At 44.6% G+C, this 19510-nt stretch overlaps 1 protein-coding gene across 1 annotated transcript in view; it reads left to right on the top strand.

The window, feature by feature from the left end:
* The window catches only part of LOC116939114 (sodium-dependent serotonin transporter-like), a 30635-nt gene extending 11467 nt beyond the window's left edge, over positions 1 to 19168 (top strand). Inside the window, exons 5-13 of the mRNA XM_032947076.2 lie at positions 23 to 157; positions 6074 to 6177; positions 8107 to 8234; positions 8442 to 8554; positions 10857 to 10988; positions 11714 to 11813; positions 13371 to 13471; positions 14697 to 14864; positions 16616 to 19168. Coding sequence (XP_032802967.2) covers positions 23 to 157; positions 6074 to 6177; positions 8107 to 8234; positions 8442 to 8554; positions 10857 to 10988; positions 11714 to 11813; positions 13371 to 13471; positions 14697 to 14864; positions 16616 to 16696 — 1062 coding nt within the window. The 3' untranslated portion in view covers positions 16697 to 19168. The remainder of the gene's footprint in view (positions 1 to 22; positions 158 to 6073; positions 6178 to 8106; positions 8235 to 8441; positions 8555 to 10856; positions 10989 to 11713; positions 11814 to 13370; positions 13472 to 14696; positions 14865 to 16615) is intronic.
* Positions 19169 to 19510: the final 342 nt, after the last annotated feature.

Here is a 19510-nt window from a genome sequence, read left to right as displayed (position 1 = left end):
ATGTCGCCCGCCGTTCTGCTAGGTGGTGTGGGTGACGGCCACCTTCCCCTACGTGGTGCTCTTCATCCTGCTCATTCGAGGCGCCACCCTGCCCGGGGCATGGAGAGGAGTCCTCTTCTACCTCAAACCAAACTGGAAGAAGCTGCTGACTACAGAGGTGGGTCCCACCCGTCAACCGCGTCCTCCTTGCGGGGAGACATTGAGGAGTGCACCTCGTCGCACCCTCGCTCAATTCTCAATGCGCTTGTGTGTGGGGTGCTGCCCTGGTGTGATAGCTGCAGACTGGAGTTTAACACGCAGCCTTTCGCCACCAATATTATTCATCATACAGGTTTTTGAGGTGAGATCGCGTAAATATCAATGTGTTGTTAAATCGCCACCGCCCGACACAGCCAATAAGTCAGGTTTGTCACGTAAATGTTGTCACGTAAATTTGGTAAATTGCATAGGTTGTGGTTTACGCTCCTACACACGTGCGTGCTGAAGTAGAAACTAATTGGCACGTTTTGTTCACGCGACAAACCTTACTATTACGTTCTTGGTTATTTCGGTGAAGTCACGTAGATTTTTTTTTTAATAAATAGATCTAAAAAAGCAAAAAAGGCACGACGTTTCGGTCGCAACCCTTTGATCATTGATGAAGACCGCTTGTGTTGCCATCGAAACGTCGTGGGTTTTTTGCCTTCATTTCAATTAAATGTTTCACTTTTATTTTCTATCCACGTGACTTTACCGAAAGAACCAAGAATATGAATTCCTGCAGTCACGAAAGTTTTCAGTCAAAACCTTACTAATTTACCTGCGTCGGGTGTAGGTAGGTTTTCTCGACACATTTACGCGATCTAACCCACAAAACACCTTTATTCCTACAACCTGGACTTGAAATCCAGAGGTACACCGGTTTGTTTCCGGGCATGGCAATTGAAACGACGGTGCAAGTTTCTTAAACCCTACCACCACTGCCAGCAGTATACATGGGTACATCGCAATTCGTCGATCTGCAGGTCGTGTGTAGTGGGGTAAAGTTTTGGTACTCCCAACTTCTTCCAAGTCGCCTGCCCATTGTACCAAAGTAAATAAAAATATTCTCGAAAGGGGCTCTGTAAAGTTCCCACGAGTTGAGAGGTCCTTCCGCCAACAGTGGCGTTATCGGCACTTGCAGTGCAGGGCTGCACCTTTACCATGTACAATTATGTACAAGTTCATATGCAGCACAGCGTAAATTCACTGCTGGATGAGGTCCTCTATATAACCGTGAAAGTCATGTGAGTTAGATCACCCTACCTCCCCATACTGGTCAGGGCAAATTGGTGAATGCAGAAAGTGTACACGTGGGGAGAATATGTTCACTACAACAGTGGATTTTGTTGTTGCCTTACCCTCATCTGCCCATACCGTAGCCCCATAGCAGCCTATGACAGCCGGGCGTGTATGGGATGTAACCCATCCAAGCACAAATTAGGCTCAACGCTGCTTAGCGTTCGTGATCCGATGAGACCGGGCAGAGTCTGAACATGTTACTTACGTCACGGGTAAATAGAACCGTATAAATCATCAACGATTTAATTAATTACAACTATGTACTGAATGCATAAATCACTAACAATGTATCCAATTGTTGTTTTCTTGAAAAAAAAGAAAATACATATATTTAGTTTGTATTATTCCAAACGTTATTTCAATCGTGCTCTCAGTGTGATCTCATGAGAGACGGCCAATCCATTGGTAACTCGCACGGATAATTATAAACCCACGCAGAAGTGGATTTCAAATATCCGGAGAAAAATACATTTCTGATTATTTTTTTTGGATGAGAAATCTTTGTCACGCGACAGCCAAAAAAACAATTGTTTTAAACCTCAACCAAAAACGAGGGGTGTTAATTTAATCTGTTTCTTTATTTATTTCGCGTGGTCATTGGTTGACTGGGCCGCAAACCTCAACTCGTGACTGACACCTGGAACCCAATGCGGGATTTCAGCGGCGCTGGCCCTGAGCCATCTGAACACCTTTCCTTTATATATTTTATATTATATTGAGCACTTACATTGTTGATATAAACGCACTGTACCTTGCCTGAGAAACATTACACGTAACCCCCCCCCCCACCCCCCAGGGCACACCTACTAACCCTTCACGACCCTCCACCATCCCTGACAACAACAACATCATCATCGTAATGCCAATCAAAATACATGTCATTCATTAACTGTTGGGACTTCAACGTGAACATGCACAGCCCTTTCGTCAATGCACTGCTGCATGAGGGCCTCCCTAAACCCTTTTGGTGACTGAGGCCACGACTAATCTATACGATTACTACGATTGCTTTTTTTTTTTTACCTGGTAAGGCTCACTAAGCTATGCAGATTTTTTTTCAGAAGTGACCTGGCCACATATGATAGCTCAACGAAGTGGCTTATCGTGTGGAAATGTAAAGCAGCCAAATACTCCCAAACGCGTGACGTTGATTCTAAATGTGAAGGGAAAAACCGAAGGATCCGGAGAAAAATCCACAACGGCCACGGGGAGAATATGCAAACTTCAAAAATACAGGCGTCAGGGTCTACCAGGAGAGGAAGTCAACACTATGTAACACAATTTTTGTTCCTGGGTAGTAAGTTTTATTTCGTAATTGCTTATGCCTAAAAAGTATAGAAAATGGTTATTATTCCCCACAAACTTTGCGTTTGTGACCAGGACAGTGATCTTTTGAAATGTACCTATTTTCAATGAGAAAACGGGCGAAGTTGTGCCTTTTCGTTCACATAAAGTCAGAAAAAACAACATATGAATCAAAATGAGCATGTCTTTATATTAAAGTAATAAAGAACTTACTACAAAAGATTTAGAAGTGAATAGTTTTTCGAGATTTACGATTATACACGAATTAGCCATCAAATGTAGTCTCCCATCATGTTCTCGATATACTGTCCTTGATAGCGGCATTCAAAGTCCAATATATCCTGGTGGAAGCGCTCGCCTTGCTCCTCCGAGTACATTCCCATGTTCTCCTTGAATTTATCAAGATGAGCATCAAGGATATGAACTTTGAGGGACCTACTACAGCCCATTGTGCCGTAGTTCTTCACCAGAATCTCAACCAGCTCCACATAGTTTTCGACCTTGTGATTGCCCAGGAAGCAACGAACCACTGTGACAGAGCTGTTCCAAGCCACTTTCTCCTTACGAGTGAGCTTCTTGGGGAATTAATTGCACTCCAGGATCTTCTTTATCTGTGGTCTAACGAAGATACCGGCTTTGACCTTTACCTCGGACAGCTTAGGGAAAAAGTCTTGAAGGTACTAGAAGGTTGCCGACTCCTTATCTACAGCTCTGACATTGTTTAATGAGGCCCAATTTGATGTGCAGTGGTGGCATCAGCACCTTCCGGGGGTCCACCAGTGGCTCCCACTTGACGTTGTTCCTCTCCACAGAGAACTCGGTCCGCTGTGGCCAGTCCCGCCTGTGGTAGTGCGCCTTGGTGTCCCTGCTGTCCCTAAGGCAAAGATAGCAGGGAAACTTGGCAAAACCGCCTTGGAGACCCATCAGGAATGCCACCATGTTGAAGTCTCCGATGACCTCCCAGCCATACGCCTACTTCAAGGCGTCCAGCAAGGTCTTGATGCTGTTGTAATCCTCTTTGAGGTGCACTGAGTGAGCCAGGAAAAGAGACGGGTACTTGTTACCATTATGGAGCAGCACGGCTTTGAGGCTCCTGGATGAGCTGTCAATGAAGAGGCGCCACTCATTCTGGTTACAGGCGGTTCCGATTGCCTCGAACACTACGATAACTACTACACGACCGGCAGCGTGAAGGATGGAGGCCTTCATCCAACAGTTTATCGACAAAGAGCTGTAAATAACGCGTGCAAGATTATGGTTATTAACATTAAACATTTTTTTTTAAACGCACGTGTGGCGAGCCTGATATTCGCACCCCGTTTTCTTTTTGTCAGCTTATGATAATGTAGTTTGTAACTAATATATATTCAAATGAATGGTTTTGATGCGATGTGTATTATGAAATAAAAATAAATCCCAAACAGCGTTCACCTGCCTGGTGATCTATATACTATATCACAATGAGTGTGCGCCATCGAGAATATTCAAGTGGGGGGAATATGTTGCCCATCAATTGTACAAGTGCCTTTTTTTCATCTGCGCAGTTCAAACGGCCGCAGCCACACGCGAATTAAATTAACAGCGAGTGCTGATTTAATCACACATCTCATTAGGATAACATTTGCGGGACTGTGGTGCCTCTAAATGCACATTTCAATGAACAACAGCTTTATTATTAGTATTGTAAATCAAATGTGCGCATGCACACTGTGCTGCGGTCATGTTTCTTAAAATGCCGTAACGAGTAACGCGTTGAAATTGGCCGCTGCCGTGGTTGTAGTGGTCATAGTGGTCAGCAGCCAGCACGCCGGACGTGAACTCCAGAGGTCGCCGTCTGTTCATTCTCCCGGCTTGGCAGTTGTATTAATGTGGCAAGTTTATTAAATCCTCTCTTTACGGCCCTTCCCCCCGAAGACCCCCTCGACCCCCCCCCCACCGCGCCAAGAAGTCTTTAAATGAGTACACCGCAGTTAGTCGATCCGGCAGTTGAAACAATGGTGCAAGTTTATTAAAATCCTTCCCCCCCCTTCGCTCGCCTCTTCTCATGGGGCTGTATAAATGGGTTAAAACCAACAGTGTCAGTCGATCGGTGAGTCGTGGGTGTGTGTGGTGGGGTAAAGAGTGGGTACTCCCCACGCCTCTTTTGAAGACATCTGGCCCGGTGTGGAAGAGAGGAGGTGAAATAGCCTCGAGATGGGGCACTGTTATTGCTCCCTCTTCAGTGGAGGCCCTCCTGCCAGCGGTGGCTTGAGCCAATAATAATTAGTGCAGCGTGCGTGGAGAAAACAAAACAGTGATGCCGGTCAAGATTTACACTCCAAAAATATGAATGCATTTAACGCCAAATTGCAATGTTCGTTATACTTTGTAATTCACATGTTTTTTTTAATGCAATAAAAATTATAGAAAGCATGCTTGCTTAAAGAAAATGAAACTTAACATAATGCACACAACAAATAATTTCTACACTTAAGCTACTGGATAATTGTCCCAGCAAATGAAATGCCATGTATTGATTGGTCATTTAATGTGACCATGAGTGTAAAATCGAAATGTCCTTCACGAAACAACGTATGGGGTTTTGTTGTTTTAAATACTCCGCACATTGTCGGAAGTTGCCTCGTGTGCAAAAGTAAGTGAAGCTGCCTCGTGTGGAATTAATGAAAACACAACGCTTTGTTCCCAGCATGTTTCATGCATTTGCTTTGCGTTACAAATTGCCTGATGCCATGCTCCAGTGCTTGTTAATCCTACAACAGGATTATGCTTAACAATCCGCATTCCTTTTCCAGGGACGTGCTGCGAGTGTGCCCTTGTCAACCCCACAGGAAAGCGAGTAAAACACAACTCCGAGTCAAACTAATGTTTTGTACAATTTGTAAATAAAAAAAATAAGTTCGACGCTGAGCAGTATAAGGGGAGGTGGGAAGCGTGAATTTCACCTTTTCAAACTGTGTTCGTTTTTTTACGAGACTTACACAATACTTCCCAGACTAAATCTTTTTTCCTGAATGTTTTAAAAAAGGCAATTGTAAAGTTGAGCGACTTAAATACAACCTTGCTAAAATAGCAAGGGTTTTTTAATTTTTATTTTGTTCTCTATAGCAATATACAGAGTTGTGTCCTAGTGTACAGTCACCTGTCAAGACTTTCTTTTACGACACTACACTACTTGAAAATACGTATTGTCTTTGTCCACCTTGAAAAGACCATGAAAGACTTGTGTTTTTTGACTTGTGTTTTTTCAAGGTGGACAATTTAGCGTTGACGGTAGAGCAGTCCCCCACGACCAACACGGCATGTGGAGGAGGCCTTCACCCAGCAGTAGATTGACAAACGGCAGAAAATTATTTTCCATATAATTTTAAAAGTATTTATGTTTTAGCCACACGCGATGGTGCTTGGGTTTGCTGTTGTAATTACGCATCCCCTTTCTTGATCTCTCTAGGTGTGGGTTGATGCTGCTGCTCAAATCTTCTTCTCCCTGGGGCCAGGCTTTGGAGTGCTCCTCGCCCTGGCGAGTTACAATAAGTTCAACAACAACTGCTACCGGTGAGACGGTGGGCGCGTGAGCCTTTGGGATGCGTGTCCTGTGTGTGTGTGTGTTTTTTTTTACGTTACATCGCAGGCTTATCCCCAATTCCATGCTGATTGTGGTATCGTCATCACGTGATGGCACGAAGGATCCATGTTTCACAGAACAGTGCAAGCCTTTGTGTGAGAGAATGGCTTCGAGGAAGCGAGAGTATCACATAACTACCTCTGAAATCTCTCGAACAAGTGACCTTTTGGTTTCATGCGAAATAGCGGGCGGCACATTCCCACCCGATACGCCACTCAGAGTAATGATGTCCGTCGCGTGACAGGCACAGTGGCGTTTTTTAATGATCGTAAGCTGGAATTCAGCAACATCAAATTTCATGTGATTCATCGCACAATCTTTTGTTGATTGTATGCCTTCTAAAAAAATGCGTATGTGGAGAAATGGAAAATCATGTTGTGCTTTCATTTGCAGCCGAGTGGAGTTTTTTCTTGATTTTAAAGTGTAACCATTGCCGTGAAGAAGTGATTGCCTGATTTGAAGCTTTCGTGACTGCAGGAATCCATACTCTTTGGTTCTTTCGGCCGCTTGTTGTTGCGATCGAAACGTCGTGGTCTATTATTTTTTCTACCTACGTGACTTTACCGAAAGAACCAAAGAGTTTGTTATTGCCTTTCATACTGTTGCATTATTCTGTGTTTGCATATAAGTTACCCGAATATATTGAATTGTCTTAACGTGGTAGATTTTAAAGGCAACTGGTATATGTTGCAAACTCCCTTTGAAACGAAAAATTAATCGCTAACGAAAATACTCAATGTATCCAGTGAATTTTCATTTAAATTTAAATACAATTTTAACTTAGAGACGAATTATATTGAAAATCTGTGTGCATACACACTAACCGGCCCATTGGATGCTGTGTAATATAACAGAATATTTGCCAACCAGGACAAGCAGTATATATGTGTAATGCTATATGATTAGATACACAATATGGCATCCAAAATACAGGGTTTGTTTTGCATTAGATAGCATAAATATAAATGTGTCTTCATATTCTTAGCTCTTTCTGTAAAGTCACAAACCGACACATCTGATGACGACCGTTTGTGTTATGGTCGAAACGTCGTGAGAATTTTTATTGTTTTATATATACTTTATTATTTTATTGTTTCCCTTCAACGTGACTTTACCGAAAGAGCTAAGAATATGAATTACTGCAGTCACGAAAGCTTTAAATCAAAATATAAATGTTGTGTCGTTAAACTCGCCACCACCCGAAAGCCAACCAGTAAGGGTTGTCACGTAAACAGAACGTGGCTAATTCGTTACTAGTACAGCACACCGGTGTATTGGAGAGTAAAATCCACAACATTTACAATCTGAGTACGACGTTTCGCCAGTAAGTACAACTAGCATCATCAGGCAACAGCCAGATTTGTGGATAAATCATCCTGTTTCGTTCGTTAAATAGAGGGGTAGATGTGTGATGGCGTCACTTGTGAGCCCTTCTTTTGCGGAAAAAAAACCCCCTGTATTATGGATGATATTGGTTGCGAAAGTCTACGTGTTAAACAATATAACATCCAGCCACATTATGTATTTTTTGTTTTTACCATGTATGTATTATGATTTGTTTTTTTTACACATCACCGCCCTTTATGCCTGGGAGTGTCAGGTCTTTTACAACGAGATAAGCGACTGGCATCACGTGTCTCATCTCAACACATTTGAAAGGGCACCGCCAATGGCAACTGTCCCTGTGCGGCAAAAAAAAGTACACAGCACCTGACCTGCAAATGGGCATTAGGCTGCCAGTAGGTTGGCGATTGTTGCTATGCGTTTACCCCAACGAATTAATTAATTTGTGGGTATATTTTCTAATTATATTCACTAATTACATGTGGATCCTTCTAATAAGCCTCTTCTTGTTGCAGGGATGCGTTGGTCACCAGCTCCGTAAACTGCTTCACCAGCTTCATGTCAGGCTTTGTAATCTTCACCGTGCTGGGCTACATGGCTGAGATGAGGAATGTGGAAGTTGAGGACGTTGCCAAAGACATGGGTATGATTGATTTATTTTCTCTCCTCAGGAAAAAACAAAAAAAAACGTCCAGAGAAACTTGCAACATTACATGCATGCAGTGCGACTTCGAATCTACTCGGATGTCTCTTCAACATTTCCGATAACGGTTGTATCACCAATGTTGCCGCACAGTCTCGCTCACAGCCGCTTTCGCTTTGGGCGACTTTAATTTTTTGTCCCTTGCAGGACCCAGCCTGCTGTTCATAACATATCCGGAAGCTATTGCTAATATGATGGGGTCCACGTTCTGGGCCATCCTCTTCTTCATGATGATGATCACTTTGGGGCTAGATAGCACGGTAAGTGAAGCGAAGGAACGCCGTGTAGAGCCAATGCCGTAAAGTTACCGTGGTCAAAACGAACTCGGAGGAGCACACACGGCACAGTTCACGCCAAAGCAAACTTTGAACCAATGATTAAGTGCAAACATGAATGAACGAAGATTCCGGTTCAAAATGTAATGATTAAATGCATTTAAATTTTCCCTTACTGGTGTTAAATATTGTACCGGCGTGTTTTGACTCGATGTGAATTTAGAACGACAGGCTGAACGTCACAGGGCTGTGTCGATGCTAAATGCCTGCGGCCTTTGAATGCTCCAGAAATATGCTACGGCTCCACACTATTCAGTGGCAACAGAAAATCTCGTTTGGACGATTGGTTATTTTGCAAAGATTTACATTCAAAATCCCTCTTAGCCCGAATGTATTTTGTCGACACGATCAGGAAAATATGAGAAGACATTAAATGCTTTGTCTGCAGCAGTGATCGCCGAGAGATTTGTCATTGGAATTACCACGCTCTTGCACCCCGTGCAACTCACAGGCGGACGCACGGACGTACACAAACGCATTGGCAATATCCTCGCCACTTATTCGAGGGAGGAGATAAAAGATGACAATAAGCCTGAAACATCTTGAAAAGAGCATTGGGACGGTTGGTGCTCCACATGCTTGCCTAAAGCGTTGCTTTCATTTCACCGGGCAATATAATTTTGCGTGGTGGAAATCACCAGATGTGGTAATAAAAACAACCCCGATGTCTATCGTAAACCGTCATTTCGACACCTCGTTAGATGGACGTTTCATCACAATGGCTGCGGAACGCCGAGCTCCCTTTTGCTGAAATGTCAAGCAAGTGTTTGTTGTGGTGTTTCTATCCTCCATTATTTGATGTTTGGATTTTGATATTGAATTTTTTTAAGTTCTACTTTAAGATATGAAGAAGGCACATTTGTGGATTCTTAGAAAGAGTTAGCAAAAAAAGCATTTTTGTTAAATATACGAGATGTATTTAAATTTTGATTAATAAAAAAAGCATTTTTTCATTTCCTGAAATAAAAAATGGGAAAATATGGAGGTGCCATTTGGAAGAAATATTACTAAATGATTCAAATAAAATAAAAACCTTGCAGGGTTAACTAGACTATGATGTTGCAAAGAGGAAGTGTTAGCCATAACTTTAAGGATTTCACACTTGCATATACCAAATACACTATATGTAGAATAATTAATATACAGTACTTAAAATTACATATAATTCCATATTGATAGAATGTAATGATAGTTGTTAGATATGCATAGAAGAGTCCAGCACACGTATGTCGAGTTGCTGGAAGTTCGGCTTTTATTCACACAGCAGTCCACACAGCAGCCCACACAGCAGTCCACACAGTCAGCAGTTCACAGCAGCCCACAGTCAGCAGTCCACACAGTCAGCAGTTCACACAGTCAGCAGTTCACACAGTCAGTAGTCCACAGCAGTCAGCAGTTCACACAGTCAGCAGTCCACAGCAGCCCACACAGCAGTCTGCACAGTCAGCAGTCCACACAGCAGTCCATAGTCCACACAGTCAGCAGACCGGACAGCAGTCCACAGCCAGCAGTCCACAGTTAACAGTCCACAGACCACACAGTCAGCAGCCCACACAGCAGTCCACACAGCAGTCCACAGTCCACACAGCCAGTAGTCCGCACAGCAGTCCACAGTCAGCCGGTCCACGCCGCAGCCCCCACAGTCAGCAGGCCACATGGAGGGAGATCTCCAGTGGACCTGGAGTGTTCCCCAAGCCGACTCTTATATCCTCTCACGACCCCTCTTTCAAGAACCTCCTTCAGCCGTGAACCTCTCGGGGGGGGGGGGGGGGGATGGTAATAAAATGTTAAACCCCACTCCCACACATTCAACATTTGAACTCGCCAGCCGAGGCCGCCTAGAAACAAACCATCGACCACAGCCCCCCACCCCAACACTCCCAGACTCCTTTTTTCAGTTCGCACAGCGTTGCTCTCTCCATTATCCTGAACGTAACTCCAGCATTTCTACATTCATATAATTCACATGCATCCTAAGCAATTGATTCTCACGCTCACAATTTTTACATTCGAGGGGGGGGGGGGGCGGGAGGGATGAGGGTGAAGACCGTTCTCTCCATGCCCAGGTGAAACAAAGCAGGCCCGCGCTACGCGACAGCACTTTGCCTTCGACGAAAGAAGCAGCGGCGGCGATAAACGTTAGAAATGATTTGCCGGAGGTCGCGCGGCTACCGTGAGACGACTTGAACTCGCATTCTGACATTCCTTCCCGGCGTGATGTCTCCAGTTCGGTGGTCTGGAGGCCATCATCACAGCTGTCATGGACGAATACCCCAGCCTCTTCTCCAAACGCAGGGAGTACTTCGTGCTGGGCCTGGTTACGATCTGTTTCATGGGTGCCCTCTCCACGCTCACCTACGTACGTACCCATGCACGCGCATCTGCGTCGTAGCAAAAAAGAAAAGGTCAAGGTGGCTTGCTGCTGTTTGAGCGGGGGGATGGGGTGCTCACATCGACTGCACAGCCCCTGAGCCAGTGGTGGGAATTTTGCATTCTTAATGCCATTCCTCCTTCCCCTCCAGCACCTCCAATGTGCACGGTTGACTACGCACGGTGCAAAGGAAGTTCAACATACATGCGTGCTCACACCAAATGTACGATATTTATTTTGTATTAAATGAGGGCAGGCTGGGAGGCCGCTCCTCCTGGCTACTGCCATCCGAACGTGTTGTCGATTTGCTGCACAGGCGCATCTCCGACAATCAGCTCAAATGTTTTTGTTGCCAAAATGTCCGGGCTACGGGCCCTGGTATGCACCAGTCCTTCGTGCGTTCAACCTGCAGCTAATTTGAAAGAAATGGCTTTTAGTATTTTTATTATTATTATTCAGCCGTTTCGTTAGTTAAAAATGTCACGAGTTACTGTCATTCTGAGTGTCTGCTTTTTTCTTCCACGGTACCTTGGGCAAGTGGTTGGCTATGTACGGCGCGAAAGAAATCCAGCATCCATGCATGCATACGCATACATGCGCATGAATAGAGATATTCCTGCTGTCGATATTCATGTCCGCATAAACATTCGCTTGGCTCCCTGTGCACACTCGCTCGCTCGCTCGCTTGTGGCGGTTGTGGTGGTGGTCGGCAGGGTGGGGCGTACATCGTGAAACTGCTGGAGGAGTTCGGGTCAGGATGCTCCATCATTGGTATTGTCCTGCTGGAGGCCATCGCCGTGTCCTGGTTCTATGGTCAGTGACTGCGAGCTCGTCGTGCCGCACCGGTTAATGTCACGTCCCCTTCTCCCGAGTGTCGGGTGGCATCTGCCCAGATCGCGAATTCATGCGGGGCGCCCGCAAATGTATGAGGTTGCAGGGATAATCAATGGCGGAGCCAGAATTTTCAGGTTAGGGGGGGAGGGGGGGGGGCAACCCCTCCAGCAATGAGAAATGATAGAGGAGTTGTTAGTAAGTAAGGAGTTGTTAGTAAGTAAGGAGTTGTTAGTAAGGAGTTGTTAGTAAGTAAGGACTTGTCCCTTGCTTTTTATTCGACGCATGTGCGGCGATGGCACAGCCATCGATCGAGGGTCGAATTGGAACCGCGTTGTGTGATCGGCATCGCGCTCGCTGAAGGTGAACGCCTTCAGGGAAGTCGTGTACTGTGTACGCAACTGCGCACAATTCTGAGTCACTTATAACCGCTTTGCCGTTACTTATTGCCAATTATGGACTCATTCTATTGTCCTATCATCTCTTATAGAGTCCCTGGCACGTAATAATATGCTTCACAGTGGCAGTGGGGGTCGCAAAATGCCGATTTATTACTAATACACCCCAATAATCCAATCGAAATGAGGGATTTCGATCGGATCATGGGGGGGCACGTGCCACCCAATGGTCGAGTTCTACAGCGGGCTTTTTTGAACAGCCGCATACTTCCGGTTTTTCTGGTAATGTCTGGTGGTGTACTCTTTGGCTCTTTCGTTAAAGTCAGCAGGAGAACTGCTGTGTCTGTCTCACCTGATGACGATTGTTTGCGTTGCGATCGAAACGTCGTGATGTATTAATTTTCTATCTACGTGACTTTACCGAAAGAACCAAAGAGTATGGATTCCTGCAGTCACGAAAGCTTCAAATCTGGTGCTTTCAGGGGGTGGGTGATAATGCTCCCCCCCCCCCACCCCACTCAGGTCACAAAGCTGTTGTGGCGAGACCCAAAATGTATGAGATACGGAGACGATTATTTCACAGTTCTGCAGGTGCACCGTAAGGCGTGCGAATGGAAAACACACTCGTGAGCCACATGATGAGTAAACCGATGATAGCAAATGAAGAGTTACTTTCTGTGTTCACCTGGGGTAACATTTACATTAAAGTTTGCATGATAAATGGTAACATTATTGGATATGTGAGTGCATTTTAGGATCGCGTTTTTAGCATTTGCTATTTTATAGTTTACTGCACTAGCCCCCTCATGCATTTATTTTCTTATGACCAAGCATTAGTTTCTCCAAAGTTTCAGTTTACAGACTTCGCTGGCAACTTTGCCCATCTTAGCTGCTACAGTGTTGTCTCATCGCACCTTTGGTTAGCACGGCTGGCTACGTACGGTGCTAAACATGACCGAAGGTTAAAAATCAATGAATGTAAGAGAGAGAGAGAGACAAACGCTCATTCAGATTGTGTATCTCGAAAGACAAACTACGTTTGAGATTGTTTGCGTTTGCCATCTGGGTTCGGATTAATTCCACGAAATGCAAAGTGATCGCCGTTGCTTCGCGCGCGTGGTTTTATTTCTGTTCCGTCCAGGCGTGAAGCGTTTCTGCGCCGACATCCACTCCATGCTGGGCTTCTCGCCCGGCTACTTCTGGCGGCTGTGCTGGGTGGCCATCAGCCCCCTCTTCCTCTCCGTGAGTTCCCCTTGCATGGCGCACGCGCTCGAGAGCGAAACCTTCTTCACGCCTCAAGTTTATTTCGCCACAACCTGGGTGGAGAACTCGGGTAAGACTGGAAGAGAGTGGACAACTCGGGGAGAGACACAATTGGGTATCATTTTGCACGAGTGACCTGGGCCACCAAAACGCCAACAGTAGACTCTCGATTATTCCACGCTCATGACAGGGAGGGCGGCCGCTGGTCATTCAAAATCGCGGATAATCCAAAAATATAAATTTTCCGCAGATCTCAATGTGCCAAAAAACTACCGATCGATGATGCGCATGCTCAGTGATAACACTTTCCTGTCCCCGCGCAGAAGACTCCCGGCCGCTAAGTTGAAAGCAGAGCCACGCCAATCAGCATCGATCAATCTCCGCCCACTGTTGTTAAGATATGCAACTTTTGTCCCGTAGAGGTGATCGTGTGGATTTCGGATTAACCGGAGCAAATATTTGGTCGGTTTAAGCACGTTACTTGAAAAAAAAATTTCCAAGAATGAGAATGTATCCATGAGTTATTAATTTATTATTTGGTTCTTTCCGTTAAGTCACGTAGAAAGAAATTAAATAATAGAATACGACCTATCGATTGCAACACAAGCAGTCGTCATCAGGTAGAACTAAATTTGAGAGAGAGACAAAACACAGAAACGGAGACACACAGACAGACACAAGCAGAGAGAAAGAAAGAGAGACAACACAGAGACACGCAGAAAGCCATAGTCTCTGTGTGTCTATGCTTTCTGTCTCTCTCTGTGTGTCTCCGTGTTGTCTCTCTCATTTTTAGATAGGGCAAATAATTTACACCCTCAACCATAGCCACTTATACTGGTGAATAAAATCTCTTGCGTAAAAATAAATTTCGAATTAATCGCAATTAATTTATAACAATGTCACATTCATGAAAAAAAATGCTCCATAACGTACAATGGCCATTTACTAATTTTCAACATTTTCCCCCAACTTTCAAATGTATGGTGAAATGCCAGCAATATCCAAAGAATGCTAGACATCATTACATCATAAAAATAACGATCATCTGTGACTCTTTGTCAGGCTTGCCTTTTCCGTGTCAGCTGTGCGGAATGTGTGACCATACTTCCCCAAGCAGGTCGGTGCAGATTGGTGAAGGTGTTTTCAGAGGGGTTCCGGGACCATTTGAGATTATAATTGTGCGTTTGTTTACTTCCCTGTGCAGTTCATCGTTGTCAGTTTTCTGACGGGATCCAAGCCGCTCAAGCTGTTTGACTATGACTTCCCTGACTGGAGCATGATCCTGGGCTACTTTATCGCAGCATCGTCCTTCATGTTCGTACCGTTGTACATGGCTTACAAAATCCTGATCACGCCTGGTACCCTCAAGCAGGTAAGGAAGTGGCTGTTTACAAACGCGCTGGTGGAACTTGAGAAAAATGTAAAGCGCGTTGAAAAGCGCGCGCCTGATCACCGGCGAGGCCTCGGGCCTTTGGGCCATACTTGTACCGAGTAGGATCCTCTGTATCGTCATCACAATCGGATATTTTCTATCCACCGCTGGATGAAGGCCTTCCCACGCCATTGCACACCATCATGGGCTTGCGCTGCCGCGATCCACGTAGCACCTCCCCATGAGCTGATCTCATTGCTCCACCTGCATGGTCGTCGTTCTCTCCGGCATATTCGCTCCTTTGGCTGCGCTCTGATTTACATCTGTTCCACACGCCTGGAACTTCGCTCTGCACCTGGGGTGACCGAGCCTTTGCATGCGCTGTGCCAAGACAATGGAATGCCCTCCCACCAGTGGTATGACAAGCGAGCTCACTCGCCTTGTTTAGGTCTTCTCTAAAGACTCAGCTCTTTCGCCTGGCCTACACTTTCCACGTATGACCAGTTTCCCTGGATGAATTGCGCCTTATAAATGTAAATTATAATATTTTTTCCGTCACCACCTTCCCTTCCAATGATGCGTCCTGCCCAAAGGCACCTTTCTTTAAAGTCATTGTGACGATTCTCTGACGAGTGCTTTGTGCCTTCATCCACCCATTTCCCTTTCTGTCTCTCACTGCGGCATTCTTCTCTCCATACTATATTGCACGTCAACAATTATTCAATTTAATAGTTTGCAATATGCAGTGATTTCCCCATGTTTATTTTCAGACACATTGGCATACTCTTACGTATAATTATATTTGTACTGTACAGGTGTTTAACCCCTCCATAATTATTTCGCACATTGCCATTTTTTATGCCTGCCCTTTATAACTACAATGCCTACTATGACCGCATCACCCAGAATGCATCTGATCTGTTTAGAACTGACAACCAAAGCAGAGTTTGGCCTGGATAGTGCCCAAACAGGTTCTCATAGGGCAGCAGTGTGGCAAAATCCATTGTTGTACCATACACATTTATATATGTTCCGAAGTCTTGGCTAGCACAGTGAGGTATGGTCAAATAAACCCCCGTGATCCACACAACCAACAGTGAATTGACAAAAGGGCTGTACATGTACCTGTAGAACTACACTAGAAGGCCAGGGTTACTCATATCCAGAGTAGCATGCCTGCATCAGAATTTGCCGTTCACATTCCCCCACCAGTATAATGCAAGGGATGCGTCGCTTCCATCCATGCCGATGCAAGGAATGCCTACGACCATCGTCGCCTGGATAATCTATATATAAGGGAAATCTATATATAAGGGAAATTTGTGAATATGTGTGTATGTTCTAAATGTTTAGCATACTTCCCAACATGCAACAAACTTACAATTTGGCATGTGGGTAGCTTCCAGACTGTACACAACGCAAAAAGTATAAAAATAGAGTTTTGTATTTTGGGGGGTGGGGGGGGGGGCGCAATAATGGATATATTTTACTCGGCAAGTGAGCGGTGACGTCACATCTGTAATGTCACCCGCATGCGGCAGCGTCACGCAGTGTGCCTGCTGACGTCACGCATCCCCCCCCCCCACCCTCCGCGTAGGCCGTGTATTAATCCAAGACAAGAATCCAAGTCTCGGGCGAAGCCGGGTAGTAAAGCTAGTAACGCATGCGAACAACACGTCGCGGCTCGTAAGCCGTGTCAGCCCGCCGTCGAATAAACGACTTTGTCTCCGTTGTTTTTCCCGTTGCTGCAGAGGCTGTACGCGAGCATCAAGCCCGAAGAGAGCGGAATCGCCAGGTCCCAAGAGCAACTCAGGATGACTGTTATCCCGTGAACGTGCGGCCGTTTCAAAGGGGCTCCAGTTTTTCTTTTTTCGGTTGCATTCATGCAGTTTTTTTTTTGGTCATGAAGGGAATCCAGTCAGGCTGAGCCACCTATCCACCTTACAGCGCTGCTCCGCTTTGGGAAATCTGTGCCATTTCCTTCCACTTGCTTTGCAAGGCGTTTCGCATTTCGATGGTGATGTTAGCACTTAGGTGAGCCTGCAGAGGATGAAGCTAGAGGTTGAACTAGAAGGGAATTGAAAGCAAACTTATGAAGTAATAGAAGCTAGAAGTTCATGTAAACTCTTTTTACCGGAATGTATTGACATAGATATAATTTAGTGTTGTAATATATTTTCAGATAATTTAAATGTGAGGGTGTTTTTGTTTGTTATTCTTCTGCCTAAATGCTTATGCCCCGTTGTAATTGGTATCCAAACGCGATGCATTTTGGAAACAAGATATCCCGTCATGCTGCATCCGATGACAGACTCGGAAACTCCTACGGTAAACGAATTGGCGGCGCTGGCTCCCAGAACCAACGGGCAATTGTCAGATGCTCAAATTAAAATTTGATGCATGCATAGGATGGACAGCTGCACATTTGACGTAGGCACACCGTTTGCACTTTGGGTTGGGTTTTAGTTCCAAAATAAAAGTAACATTCAGAACGTTGAGAGGACATATTTACTAAGTGGGGGGGGGGGAGGGAACAGGCAAGATTTTATCTCATCGCGTTTCATTTGCAAATACAAAAATAAATCAAGAACTGGAGACAATAAAAGGTCATAAGTGTGGTTGGTGCAGCAAAGGTCAGCATTGCAAGTCTCTTGGACATGTTCGCATGTTCACGTGCTACCACGTAGGTTTCGCGTTTTTCCTGTGCAGCTCACCAATGTAATTTCGGGTCGTACCACGTGGTGTTTGGCCTGAAGTCCGACATTTCCCCCCCTCCCCCCCCCCCACGTGCTGGAAGCTGAATTGCAGAAGCTCCTTAGCACGCGAAGGGAAATGTCGGAGATTATGCTGATCAACGTGTGCTGTACAAGCTGAAAACACATCTGAGAGAGATCTACTTGGTCTTCACTAAGATGAAGTGGACAGGGGGCATTATAAACGTGTACTTGATACAGTAGCACAGGCTCTCTGTGCTTTTGCCATGGCCCGACTACTCACGTGATGTTCTATTTACCCGCCGGGTTTATAGTAAAACATGTCATAGAGAGAGGTTTCCGATGTACGTCTTAGGCTATGAGATTGTGTTCACCTGAAAAGTAAGAATGTGTTCACATACTCTCAGCCAGTGCAATTTATGTTGGCTGCTTGACACAAATAAGGACACTTTAAATGACTGCTACTCTGATGCTGTTTTCGTCTGCCCATTGTATTTGTGCAATTAAAAACATATATAAACGTATATAACAATACAGTTAAGTGCCAATGATAAACATCTATTTATTATGATTTTATTATTAAAAGCCCCCATGCTTTGGGGGCTATCAGTTCAGTATAACCTAACCTTAATGTCAACCAGTCTGTGTGTTTCATGCTACACCAATGTCAAGAAGACAATCTTGGATTAAAGTTCTGGAAAGGGCAAATACATTTGTGGTGTAAGGAAGACAACTTTAAGATATTATGGTATATTCGTGTTATATGTGTAGTGTATTTGACTAAAATACACGTAATTAAAAACTGCGTAAGAACATTTCCCAAGGACTTTGCTGAATTTTCCCCTGGACAAAGAATCGTGAGTGTGGAAAAACAACGCACAGCGTGATCTAACAAGCTGAAATAAAATATTCGATTAAACTCATCCTATTACATCCTTATCATCACGTCTGCATTCTTTACTGAAATGCCATCTCACAGGATGGAGTAAATTACTTGGAAATCCTACGAAAGCTTTACTGTTAGTGGGCTCCTAATGGCCGTTGATTCTATTAATACGAGGCAATGGAATTAGTGGTAAAGAAGCAACGTTGCTCTGTATTATACAGCTGTGTTTATTACACTTTCGATAACGTTCAGGTCTGAACGTTCCTTGCGTTTCCCATGCCGATCGTAGGAAGCGGCGTAAGAGAGACATAATACGTGGAGAAACATCGATGGGATTTGTATGCGAGCCAAGCGTAGTGTGATTGCTTACCGCCCTGTACGTGATATAAAACCAAACGTTAAGACTGTAACTTATCCTCAATACGTTGACAATTTATTTGAATATATCTGCATGAATGTTAACCCTGGTAAAAAAAAAAATATTCAATTTATGTACCTTATAATGTTGAACTGTATTGTAAGTAAAGAATTCTATCTGGTATGTGTGTGTGCGCGCGCATGTACGCATGTACGCATGTAAGCGTGTGCGCGTGTGTGTGAAAATTAAAATTGATGTGTAACGTTGTGAATTTGCATCATACTTAGTAATGTAGTAAGTTCCTCCGCCGATAAACAAAACATTAAAAACACAAAACGCTGATGAACTTGTGCTTGTTGAAATCGTGTTGAATCACATTGTCAAGAACCAAAATTATGAAATCGGTGGAAAATTGCATCGATGTGCCCTGCGTGATCTGCTTCCTGCCGAAAAGGTTGTGTGCGTACCTTTTGAGCTTGTTCGACTAGGTTTACCGTGTCACAGTATTGAGGTCATCTCTTTATGTGGCAGCAAATTGCAGCCAGTGCCTCTATATTACGACGTGACCTCAAGGCGGAAAATGCAAGGAACTCCTCTCGTGAGAAGCTGCGTGGACACAGTAAATTGTATTGCAATGCAGTGTTTCACAACGGCGCATTCCTCATGAGCATTAAATTAACCATGTGTC

The sequence above is a fragment of the Petromyzon marinus genome, chromosome 5 (assembly GCF_048934315.1).
Source record: "Petromyzon marinus isolate PM22_M1 ecotype Great Lakes invasive population chromosome 5, UKy_Petmar_22M1.pri1.0, whole genome shotgun sequence".
Taxonomy (NCBI): Eukaryota; Metazoa; Chordata; class Hyperoartia; order Petromyzontiformes; family Petromyzontidae; genus Petromyzon; species Petromyzon marinus.
The sequence above is the reverse complement of the archived record's forward strand: the minus strand, read 5'-3'. Positions and strand labels throughout refer to the sequence as shown.